The sequence below is a fragment of the Neophocaena asiaeorientalis genome, unplaced genomic scaffold (genome assembly GCF_003031525.2).
Source record: "Neophocaena asiaeorientalis asiaeorientalis breed wild unplaced genomic scaffold, Neophocaena_asiaeorientalis_V1.1 scaffold221, whole genome shotgun sequence".
Taxonomy (NCBI): domain Eukaryota; kingdom Metazoa; phylum Chordata; class Mammalia; order Artiodactyla; family Phocoenidae; genus Neophocaena; species Neophocaena asiaeorientalis.
The window spans coordinates 1,151,437-1,164,060 of NW_020173766.1; the positions used below are offsets into that span (position 1 = coordinate 1,151,437).

Below are 12,624 nucleotides of genomic sequence, written 5' to 3' on the forward strand. Positions count from 1 at the left end.
TTTCACTAATGTGGAACTTAGGTGAAGGGGAGGAAAAAAAAGACTGTTTGCTCTTTCTGAAGAGTAGAAAATTCTGAAGTGGAAATGTTTATGTGTCTTGGAGCTATAAATGGCAAAGTTAAAGGGAGTATCCTTTTGGCAGATAGTTGGAAAGCACTTTACGGAACTCCCCAGGCTAAGGATGTGTTCCTGAGCGTTTGGTACAAGTTAGAGAGAGTCTGCCTCTGTCCACATGAGCCCTGCAGGCCATGCAGAGCACTGGCCAGTCCACAGCCCCAGTCCTTCCAGCTGCTGCTGCCAGGGTCATGTTTCTTAGAGGACTCTGGGCTCCTTGTGGTCTACCACAGCCTGGTTGGTGCCCAGGGACCCCCTAACATCTGTGCCCACAATGCCTCCTCTGTCCTTGATCCCCACATGCACCCCCTATTCAAGCTTGGTCTTGTTTCTCCTCATCTCTTCCTGTCACTGTTTACTCTTCTGGAGGAGCCTACTGTTAGGTGCTTCAGCGTTCTTGGCCACTTTGTCTCTTCCATCTGCCATCTAATAAAATTGGAATCAGGATAAAGTGTTCAAGAAATCAGGTCTTTGAGTTGGTGGGGGGAGTTTGGAGGGGTGCAGTGAAGATTGCCATATAAATAAAGACTTTTAACCATTTTAATGCCTTATGAAAATGTGTTGTCTACATTCTCCTACTATAACCGTGTATGTTGAGTTTAAAATACTTCAAGGTCTCCATGAAAAGCCTCAGCTATCACGTTCTGGGATGCCTTCAGTACCACTCCAGTGGGCAGAGAGTTGAGCTGTGGAAGGGGCAGGGTGGGTTTTTGTACTTGCATTCCTCAATATCTGTCTTTGTATTTTACTTTGCCCGCAGATTGGGGACCACAAATTCAGTGCTCACCGGATCGTCTTAGCAGCCTCAATCCCGTATTTCCACGCTATGTTTACAAATGACATGATGGAGTGCAAGCAGGATGAGATTGTAATGCAAGGAATGGACCCAAGGTACTAAATTCCTCCATCAGGTTTCACAACCTGCTTTCTAGGTGCAGTTTCAGCCTTGTGTTTGGTGCCCTTTGAGGGCCTTCCAGCAGGACCCAGTATCGAGCACAGCTACACACACACAGTAGGTGACCAGTAAACAAGCTAGAACCTCAGCCAGTGGCCTGAGACAGGGTTAAAATAAGGAGAGTTTTGATGTGTTTTAACTCAATGAGAGTGACACGTCTCATAGGAACTAGAGTCCAAGATATGTTTTTAAAACTAGGACTGGGTACAAAGTTGGTGGTATATTATTCTCTTCACTTTTCTGTGCTAACCTTTCTAGCTGGCAGACTAGTCTTTCAAATAAGTGTCTTCATTCATTACCCTTCCCATCAGTCCAGAACAGTGTTGTCCACTGTTGTCCAACTTCCTGCCTCGATGGAGATGTTCTGTTTGTCCTCTCCAAATTGGTAGCCACTAGCACATGTAGCTGTTGAGCACTTGAAATGTGACTAGTGGGACTGAGGGACTGAATTTTAAATATTATTTAATTTTAATTCATTTCAATTTAATTTTAGGGGAATTCCCTGGCAGTCCAGTTGTTAGGACTCCATGCTTTCACTGCCGAGGGCCTGGGTTCAATCCCTGGTCAGAGAACTAAGATCCTGTAAGCCACGCAGTGTGGCCAATAAATAAATAAATAAGTAAGCAATACATAATAATAAATTTAGTTTTAATTACCCACGTGTGTCTACTGGCTGTTAATGTGATGACGCAGGTTGAGAAGGTAGCAGAAATCATGGTTATTTGATGGGTGAGAAAACTGAAGCCCGGGACTTCCCTGGTGGAGCAGTGGTCAAGAATCCGCCTGCCAATGCAGGGGACACGGGTTTGAGCCCTGGTCTGGGAAGATCCCACATGCCGCAGAGCAACTAAGCCCCTGTGCCCCACATCTACTGAGCCTGCACTCTAGAGCCCACAAGCCACAACTGCTGAGCTCGCGTGCCACAACTGCTGAAACCCGTGCGCTCTAGGGCCCATGCTCCGCAACAAGAGAAACCGCGGCAATGAGAAGGCTGCGCACCACAACGAAGAGTAACCCCCACATGCTGCAACTAGAAAAATCCTACACGCAGCTATGAAGACCCAATGCAGCGAAAAAAGTAAATAAGTAAAATTTAAAAAAGAAGAAAACTGAAGTCCAAGGAGGTCAAGCCCAGAGTTTATCCCTCTAAACGTCTTTCAGTGTCCCAGAAAGCCCTCCATAATGGAATCATTGGCTCCAAATGTCAGTAGTGCTGAGGTTGAGCAATTCTGCCCTAGATGAGTTTTAGGGTCAGGAGGCAGTACTATAAACCCTGAAATTGCATCATTTACGCACTTACTTAAAGTTATCCTTACATCTAGACCCTCTTTACAGAAATACTTTCCTGACTTCTCTATGAAGGCTTTATATAAACATATTCTACATTATGCCTTTTGGGGCCTTGAAAAGAAAAAGGCATATTTATATGACTTAAAAGATTTTACTGCAAGTCTGTGAACTGAGGCTGTGTGTTTATAACCTAGGCTACATCCAGGGGTCCACTGTGCACCTACTATGTACCTGGCATTGTTCTGGGATCTGGGCATGCAGAGCAAACAGGACACGCAAGATGATTCTTGTTGGGAGAGAGACAATAAATAAACCAATGACTCCAAAATATTAGCCAGTAAGCTGTCATTTGTTGCCTAACGTCTTAATCTCCCCGTGGTAAAAACTTGAAGGAAAGGAGCTAGGAAACTGTATGGTACCTTCCGGTTGATTGAAGGTGATTTTGCTCCAGTACATGGAGAGGATCTGTATACCCACTGCAAGGGTGCAATCTCAGGCCAGCTACTTGTAATGAAAGACATAGAAGTGTGTCTATATCCAAGGGCAGTTGTACACTCTCATCTCTGAGGTCTGTGTCTGACAGAGCCATGCTAATCACGATGCACCGTCCAAGTGCTTCATTTAACAGATAGACTGAGAACCTGTGATCTGTGCTGCTGTAGGTACTGAGGTATAGCAGAGGAAATAGAAAGCACCTCTTATTATTCCAACTTGCTAGTAGTGGCCATCTGGCAGTAAACAAATACATACATGATATGGCTGGGAAGTGAAAGTGATGTGAAAAAAGTAAAGCAGAATAAAGGCTAGCGAATGATGGTGAGGGTCTGTGCTATTTCAGGGTGATCAGGAAAGCCCTCTGTGATGAGGTGATATTTGAGCCAAGACCTTAGTCGGAGTGAGGGAGCAAGACATCTGGGGGAGGAGCCATTCAAACAGGGAGTACGCAGTGCAAAGGCCCTGAAGTGAGAGTGTGTTCAGCATATTGGAATAGAGTGAGGGGGAAAGAGTGGAAGGTGATGAGGTCAGAGAGATGGAAAGGGGCCAGACCACATACAGCCCTATAGACAGAATTTGGATTTCATTCTTGCTGTGAATTGGAAGGCAGGAAAAAATGTTGGAAACCTCAGGCTGGAAACTTATCCCAAAGAAATAATCCAAAAATGTTATTTATAAAAGCTATTATGCTTACCAATAAAGGAAATAAATTTTAGCACATTTACATGTTGGATTACTGTATAGCAGCCATTGAAAATGTCAAACATGGGGAGTTCCCTGGCGATCTAGTGGTTAGGACTCAGCGTTCCCACTGCCATGGCCCACATTCAATCCCCTGTCGGGGGGAACTGAAATCCCACAAACCGCGTGGCATGGCCAAAAAAAAAAGAAAGTTGAACATGAAGTCAGTGTAGAAACAAACATGGGAAAGGGCTTCATAAGTATTACATGATTATATCCATACAACTTAAGCATGCAGGCAAATAGGAAATGGAAATTAATCTAGAAAAATGACTACAATTGACTCAGTAGTGAGATTCTGGGTCATTGCTTTGTCTTTTCAGAACCTTCTATAATAAAATCATTTGGGCAGTAAAGAAAATCTAAGAAGTAGAATGATAGCTATGGTGAAGTAATTATTCCATTCAGGTAGATTCTCAAAGGGCATGGTCTAAATGTATTTGAGAGCGGGGCCCATCCGTTCCTCAAGTAACAATGTCAGCTTACTTAGGGCCTGAGTATCCTGTGGGCCGAACACCATCTCTGAAGAGCATCTGTCCTCTTTCCTCTAGCGCCCTGGAAGCTCTGATCAACTTTGCCTACAACGGTCACCTTGCCATTGACCAGCAAAACGTCCAGTCGTTGCTGATGGGGGCGAGTTTCCTGCAGCTGCAGAGCATCAAAGACGCCTGCTGCACATTCCTCCGAGAACGGTGAGGTGATGTGATGGGCCTGGCCTGTGCCGGGGAGCAGACCGTGTCATTTCTGGGATCCCCTGCCAGTTTGCTGAGTCTTTGGGGGCATGGAGAGTCTCATGAAGGGAGTGAGATGGGAAGATAACTGCGGAAATGACCTTTCTTGAAATCAATATCAAGCAGTACCCAGCTCTTTGGGATGAACCTTTCAGGAACATGATTATGGAGCCTTGCCTGCACTCTCCTTTGGTCTGACATGCACCTCTTCTTCTGGTCCTCTCTGTCCAATCTAACCAGCCACCAGCAGATTTATTCAGTGCTCCCTAACTGTTCCATAGCTGTCTCCCTCTTTGTTTAGATCCTTCTCCCTCCTTGAATTTCTTGGCCTTCCTTTTTCCTTCTGCTCTACAAGAGCCCACCCAAATTTCACCTCCGGGAATTCTCTGTCCCCTTCAGTCCCCTGGGAGCAATCATTATATGCTCCTTTAGAGTAAGGACCATGGATTATACCCCTACCTATGTCCAGTACTTGGCCATGACCTTTTGAGGACTGAGCAGGTAAGAAGGCTCTTCTCCCCGTCAAGAGGCAGAGCTCTTAGTCACAAGGTAAAAGCCGCCTTTAACCACTAGAGGCTTGGAGGTGAGGGTTAGTGCTGGGCTACACACAGGCAGGGAGAAACCAGAACAGTGCCCCTCTGTCTGTGGTCTCTCCAAAGCCTGGCTCTGCCTGATCTCCACTGATCACAAGGCCCCTGGCCTGAAGACCAGCATTCCTCTGCCTCAGACCTGGCCTCCTGAACCTCATCGCCTCTTAGAGCCAACCTCTCCATCTCCCATTTCTGTTCCACCAGCTCAACTCACTTAGCAGCTCTGTGGACCCTGCCTGAGGTCCACATCCTGCCTATGTGGTGCTCACGGGCATCAGTGAGCACTGCTGTGTGTGCAGATGGTCTTAACGACCGTGGTAATGATGCTAACACGCAGGGGCACTCTGTGCTGGTTTCGTTGGGAGGTAGGTGGTCCTCTTCGGGTTTTGCAGCTGGAGACCACATAGTGAGTGCAGCCCCAGAGCCTGGCTTGACCTGCCCTAGGATGCCTTCTGGGTCAGCCTAGAGAGCTGCGTGTGATGGGCTGTAGGGCACACACTGTCTGTCCTACTCATTTGCGAGCTTAAGGACACAGACTGGACGTGGTTCATCTCTGTATTCCCACAGAATTTGGAGAATGACTAAGTAAGGCCCTGTGGAAAGGATGAAGTTGGCCATTCTCACAAGGGGACAACAGCTCCACCTAGGGGCTTTTGAGTTCCTCACTGTCAACACTGGATCCAGGCTCTGTTATAAAGTAGTGTCATGTAAAAAGATGCTTAGAAAAGTGATTTTTAGACCAGTGCAGTTTTTACATGCACCAGTGACATATTAGGAAAAGGTACTTAAAGCACAAAGCCTGATGTTTCGAGTCTGTCCTTGACATTTTTCTATTCAGCACTGGGAGCCCCCTTCTGAAGCCTAAACTCACACCTTATTCCTGTTTCTATTCTCTGCCACAGGCCCCAGAGGTTTGGCCTTTCTGTTTTCTTTTCAATAGCTACCATCACTGCCTGTGTTCCTGGGGGTGGTTCTCCCTGAGCCTTGGTGCAGAGTGTGATGGAGTCTCCCAGCTGCCCCCTTCCTGTGTGTTCTTGAAGACAAGCATGTGGGCCCTTCAGTTTCAAGGTTTGATTACTAAAGACTTGAGGGAAACCATCCTGAGCGGTTGTGAAAAGGACAGGGCATGACTGAGCACAGAAAAGCTGCAAAGCCGTCAGAGTTCTTAGAACAGTAGTTCCTGAGGCCATTTTGCCAGTTAGATATTCAGCCTGCTGATTTTTTTTTTTTTTTTTCCCATGAGGTTGGGGTTGATTTTTTTCTGTGGCTCCTTTTCCAGCCTTCAGATGAATGGACCTCCTTGTTTTTAGGTGAGGATTGGAGGTGTGTATTTTCCAAAATTCTTCTCTCAGAACTGGATCAGAACATCAGATGCGTCAATGAACCAAGCCAATAACTTATTTAATTCAAGTCACTGCTTCCTACCTCCGATAAAGCATTACATCTTATCATGGTCAAGCTACGTCAGCAAGGAAGGAGGTTGTGAAGTGGCTGTTGACAGATATGGGTCTCTATCTGCCCTTTGGGTTATTGTCCCTCTTGTCTTCCTCCTTCTCCTGAATGGTCCCCTCTCCTGCATGGCAGCTCTCCCTCCTTTTTCCCCACCAGTTGGCTTACAGACAGGCTCCCCACATCCTACCCTCTTAGATGTGAAAGCCCACTTCAGTGGAAAGTGTGTTTTGTGCTCAGTTATTCCAAGCCAGTCAAAGACAACCGAAGGTGAGGCGCAGGAATCCTATCCTGGGAGGGAAAGGGTGGAAATGTGTGCCAGTCAGCAAAGTGGATCATCCTTTCCCGCGTCTTTGGACTCTATCCAGTTCCTTGAACCCTCCTCTTGACTTGATGTCAGAGTAGTAGGAATGAGTGAAGCACATGCTATAGAGGCCCAGGGAGGGTCTGTCCTCGTATCTGATCTGCCATACGTGCTTTTAATGAATCTCAATCAGGAGAAAGGCTAACATTACTTGACAGATGACTGAGCTGACATTCTGACCCTGAGTCCCATATTTCTCCCTGAGCCATGCTGCTTGCCCAGGGGTGCTCAATGCTTATGTGTCCTTGGCCTTTGGAAATGGCCTAGGTTTCCAAAGCAACGGACAGAGCCAGTTTAGGCTGGAATGAAACAACAGCTATGCATAATTTAGAGTAGTCATAAAGCCAGGCTCCTGAGATGCTCTGCCCTTTCAGTCCCTGACAGGTCTGCTACTGGCAGTGGGCAATGGTGAATATTGATTAGTAAGTATAGCTTACTGTAACCCTTAAATCAATATGGGGGAGAGGGGGAAGAGAAAGCGTTCTCACAAAGAAGAGTAAACCTGGGCAATTTTAATCTAACATGTACCATCTCCCATCACAAGATTGTCAGTCCCAAAATCAAAATAAGAAAAGCCATATCCCCCATGGTCCACTGCTGTCACCAAGGTTTTGGAACCACATTGGGCTCATTTGGAATTTTCTCAGGTGTAATAGTAGTAAGAAAAACAAACATAATATAAATTAAACCAGAAGCTAACTTCATACCAAGCACCATGTCGGATGCATTTCCTACATTCCTACTTAGTCATGGCCACAGCCCTAGGAGATGAGTAGCTGTTGTCATCACCTTTTTCTAGACGAGGCTATTACTGACACTTGAGGAGCCTAAGGAATCCACCCAAGTTGCCCAGTGTGGCAGGGTCAATTTACCCTGGGTTTCCCTGGCCCTGATGAGTGCAGCTCTGTCTCGGGACTGTGGGAATGTGCACAAAAGGCCAGAGTTCAATCTCAGCACCACCACTTGCTTGTAGAGGGACGATGAGCACATTTCTTGGTTTCTCCGAGCCTCAGTTTTACATCTAAAAATGAGAGCAATTACTATTGTGGAGTGTTGTTTAAAAGATCCTGGAGAATGTGTCTAGAAACCCTGGCAAAGTACTTGACTCACTGATGGTGCCATATAAGTGATAGCTGCCGCTTTTGACTGAACAGTCAGGCCCATAGAGCCTCCTTTTGTTTAAAGAAAAAAAAAGGAAAGAAAAAAGTGTAAGGGTTCTGATATTAAAGAAGTCATCTCTCCATGTGGTTTAAACTCTGATTCTACATCTTCAGGGCCTTCCTGGTGACCAGAGGCGGACATTCAATCAAGAATGTCAACCACTGAAAGAAAGCAAAGTTTTCCAGTATGTGCTCTATTCTTCTCTCCTGAGAGCTGCTTCCCAGGACTTCCCAGAGAACTCACTTCACATAGACACACGGAGCACTAGGCCCAAGAGGCAGGCTCCTTTGAGGATAATCTGCCGGTTTTTTTGTTTTTTGGCTTTTTTTTCGCAGCGTTGGGTCTTTGTTGCTGCGTGCAGGCTTTCTCTAGTTGCGGCGAGCAGGGGCTACTCTTCGTGGTGGTGCGCGGACTTCTCATTGTGGTGGCTTCTCTTGTTGAGGAGCACAGGCTCTAGGCATGCGGGCTTCAATAGTTGTGGTGGGTGGGCTTCAGTAGTTCTGGCTTGCAGGCTATAGAGTACAGACTCAGTAGTTGTGGCGCACGGACTTAGCTGCTCTGCAGCATGTGGGATCTTCCCGGACCAGGGCTTGAACCCGTGTCCCCTGCGTTGGCAGGCGGATTCTTAACCACTGCGCCACCAGGAAAGCCCCTGCCTTATTTTTATACCTTTACAAGTTGAGTCCCAGAGAAGCTCACCTGATGTCACACAGGGGGTTTCCACTAAAGCTGAGGACAGAGCTTGTTTTTTTTTTCCATTCTGTAACTCTACCCAGACCAACTTGAGAATGATCAAAGATAACATTCTTCCTCTAACTTTTTTCTTTTTATCTTCTCTTACGCCAAAAGGCTTCACCCCAAAAACTGCCTGGGTGTACGCCAGTTTGCTGAGACCATGATGTGTGCCGTGCTATACGACGCGGCCAACAGCTTCATCCACCAGCACTTTGTGGAGGTGTCCATGTCGGAAGAGTTCCTGGCCCTGCCCCTGGAAGATGTGCTTGAGCTGGTGTCTCGGGATGAGCTGAATGTGAAATCAGAGGAGCAGGTCTGTAGAGCAGTCCAGAGGTGACATGGGGGCTGCTGCTCTTTCTAACCTTTGTTTTCTATTTTACTTTTTTCAAAATGTAGATCATGGTGTGTGTGCAGCTCTTGTTTATTATGGGTTTGCTTTATCATACTGTATGCATTTTTCTTGAAAACTTTTTATACATTTTAGTGTCTAAATAATATTCAGCTGATTTTTATCAACCCTGTGACCCTCAATCTTCAATGTTCAGGTTATTTCCAAAATTTACTACTAGAAATAATGTTTCTGTGAACCAGAAATGAGCATAGATAACTTTCTGAAAGAATCTTACTCTAAAGGAGAGTAGAGCCTGGGGGCAGTTGCTGGGCAGGGGACATGAAGTCAAGAGGCTTTTGTTTTTTTTAAGATGAGAGAAATTACAGTACAGTTGGAGTGCTGATGGGAATTTTCTGGAAGAGAGGGAAGAATTGGTAATGTAGGAGAAAAGGGAGAATGGTGTCCTGGGGTAAGTGAGAAGAGACAGAGTGTAGGGCACAGGGTGTGTGTTTGAGAGGAGCTTAGGCTGTTCACATCCACGGCCACAAGAGGGAGAAGGAGAGCACATGCCCAGCGCAGGGGGAGGATGGGTGGGAAGGGAGATGCCAGGAGTTTTTATTCACACTCTCTTCTTGTTTGTTTCTGTGTTCTCAGCTGAGAGTGAGGATGAGGGAGGAATGTTAGACATTTGAGGAGAGATGAAAAGGTATGAACCAGTCCTCTAGGAAAGGGGGAGAGTAAATGGACGAAGCTCGGGAAATGGAGAGGGCTGGATAGGAAGCAGGGCCAGATGAGATTTTCAGTCACAAGTTCAGTATGAGCTGGTCAGCCCTGTTGTGTGTTTTCTATCAGCGGCATATACTGGTGCAGGGTAGGGGGTGAATTGGATATAAAGAGCTGGACTTCACCAGGGTACAGATTTTTTTCCAGGTAAGTGTGATTAAGAGAGATAGGAGACTAGCATGGGAATAATGACCCTTGGAGTCCGTGTCGGGTGAGAGAAAGGTGAGGAAATAGGCTTCAGGGGACCTGAGAGGGAGCCATGCCCAAGGCTGAGTGGAGTTGGTTGCATGGAAGGGGAGGTGAAGCTATTGGCAAGGTGAGGTGTGGGTGATCACAGGGTCCTCTGAGGACAAAGAAGACATCTTCTTGGAGCGGTCAAGAAAAGATTAAATGAGAGTGTAGGGTGTTAGTAGCCGGAGAGGAGTGAAGGACATCCTTTCTGTTCAACAAAAGTGTGGTACAAGGTGTCTTAAGAGGACAGTGAGTCAACGTTTCTTTGAGCAGAGGGTGACGAGGACTGGGTGGTGAAGGGCGTCGGATGTGGGGGGAATTGGACCTGGCCTTGCAGGCACCCAGAGCACCACTGCGGCAAGGCCTCTGCTCAGCTGGTCAGTTGGTCATGAGTCCTGGCCTATCATGAAGCTGGGCCTCGGCAGAAGGAGCCCCAGGCTCCAGGAGGCAAGCCGTTGGGTTGTTAGTCCCAACTCAGCTTATTTCCTTAATGTCTGAAGAGTCCTCACCCCTCCGTATTAGTGACCGTTAGAAAAGTGAACTCTGAGCTCAGCAGTGTGGGCCCTGAGATTTGTAGGAAAGAACCCCATCCCAAGAGCAAGGGGTTCTGTCCCTGGCTCTTCCACTAGGTAATATGACCCACGGCAGCTCACATCTATTGCAGTGATGCATTCTACAAGGGCTGTGGGGCTTTAGAGGGAGATATCCTTGTGACCAGAGCCATTAGGGAAGCCTCCTTGGAGAACACGGATCTGGATCCAGGCCTTAAAAGAAATGGGAATGGGTTTAGATGGAAAGGAAGAGATGGGGGCATTCGAGGGAAAGGGGACAGCCGGCCTGGCTAGAGAAGAGGGTGCAGGAGCAGTGGGAGGGAAGGTCAACAGCACTTTGTTACAGTACAGGAAGGAAGAAGGAAGCTTTGACAGGTTTTCGTTAGGAAGTCATAATGAAAGCCAGGAAGGTGTTGCAGTAACCTAGGCTTGTCTTTCAAGAGAGTGGGCTGAATGGGGTAGCTGGGGACGTGGAGAGAAAACAGTGGATTCAGGAGACAAGTAGGAGGAAAGATTGGTGGGCCCAGTGTAGGGAGCAGAGGGTTTGAGATTGGGGGGTACAGGGGTGTGGCCTCTGGGTGGAGGAGTTGCCGCCAGAGCTTCCCCTCTCTATTGTGGCAGGTCTTTGAGGCCGTGTTGGCCTGGGTCAGATACAACCGGGAGCAGAGGGGACCCTGCCTGCCTGAGCTGCTGTCCAGTATCCGCCTGCCTCTCTGCCGGCCCCAGTTCCTGTCAGACCGAGTGCAGCAGGATGACCTGGTGCGTTGCTGCCACAAATGCAGGTGAGCAGAGGTGGGCCTGCACGAGGATGATGCCGAGGGTCTGGACGGAGAAGAGAACTTGGCCACTTAGCTCGGGGGAGGAAGGATTTGGAATGGTCGTTCTTTTTTTTTTTTTGCGGTACGAGGGCCTCTCACTGTTGTGGCCTCTCCCGTTGCGGAGTGCAGGCTCAGCGGCCATGGCTCATGGACCCAGCCACTCCGCGGCATGTGGGATCTTCCTGGACCAGGGCATGAACCCGTGTCCCCTGCATCGGCAGGCGGACTCGCAACCACTGCGCCACCAGGGAAGCCCCAGGAGTGGTCGTTCTTAATTCACAGCACACAGATTGATCTGCCTTCTGTCTAGAACCTGGAAGAGCCTGAGTCTCTCACCTTTGGGCAAAGAAATGTGCCGCATGGGAGCATCAGGGCAAAAGGGGCTTCCTCCCCTAAGTTATTTGAGGATTTTCTGGCATCTCCTTCCATTGAGCTGTTTGTGGACCTACAGGCGTCTATACCGCCTGCCCGGACCCTGTCCACACCAGCAGCTGACTTATTGGTGACTTCCTGGGGCTCCTCATCCTCTTCAGTAAACATTAGTCAGTGTGCTGGCCTCAGGAGGGTCTGCCCAGCTACAGTGATGGGCAGGGGTGGGGCATGTTTAGCAGCATGCAAAACTGTTACCCAGAGTAAATCAAAAACAATAGGGTGCAGCAGAGCCACCAAAACAGCTCAGGAGACCGCAGCCCTGTAGAAGGATTGTTATAAAAGTAGAGCAGCAGAGGAAAATATGCATCTTCCTTCAAGCTGCTCCTCATATTCACAGCTGGTTCAGTAGGGAGTCAGTGGCGTGGTCCACGCAGCGTGAAAGTGTGTGTGTCAGGGAGGGGTGGAGGTGTGGCTGGAGGTAGCTGAGACCCTGTGAGGAGCAGTCTCAAGGGTGCTGTTGGGGGAGTTTGAGCTTTGTTTTGTAGGCAGTGGGCAGTTTTCGAAGGGTCTTAGAAAACCAGCTTGGACCCCAGTGTGGAGGCTGGAATGGAGGGGTGGGGCTGGAGGCAGGGAGGTCTCAGGAGCAGTTGGCTTCTGCTGCCACAGTCCGGGTGAGATGGTTAATTGCTGGGTGTGAGCCATAGGGATGGAAAGGAAGAGCTGGGTCTGAGTGGCAGCAGGATGCGAGCAGCTTGTTGAACCTCCCCAAGGCTAGCTATTTTAGGGAACACCCTGTTTTTCTTCTGTTAAACTAACAGAGATGGGCTCTGCTCATCTTGCCCCTCCAATGCTGAGCATGTCCCAATAGCTGTGTATAGTTTCCCCTGGACTCACCTGGGTTCTCTGAGACCAA

At 48.0% G+C, this 12,624-nt stretch overlaps 1 protein-coding gene across 4 annotated transcripts in view; it reads left to right on the plus strand.

Moving 5' to 3' along the window:
• Positions 1-12,624, plus strand: part of KLHL18 (kelch like family member 18) — a 55,612-nt gene that overhangs the window by 30,444 nt on the left and 12,544 nt on the right. For all 4 annotated transcript variants that reach the window (XM_024751356.1, XM_024751354.1, XM_024751358.1 and 1 more), the window contains 4 exons: positions 875-1,005; positions 4,147-4,287; positions 8,740-8,938; positions 11,143-11,303. In XM_024751356.1, coding sequence (XP_024607124.1) covers positions 875-1,005; positions 4,147-4,287; positions 8,740-8,938; positions 11,143-11,303 — 632 coding nt within the window. The remainder of the gene's footprint in view (positions 1-874; positions 1,006-4,146; positions 4,288-8,739; positions 8,939-11,142; positions 11,304-12,624) is intronic.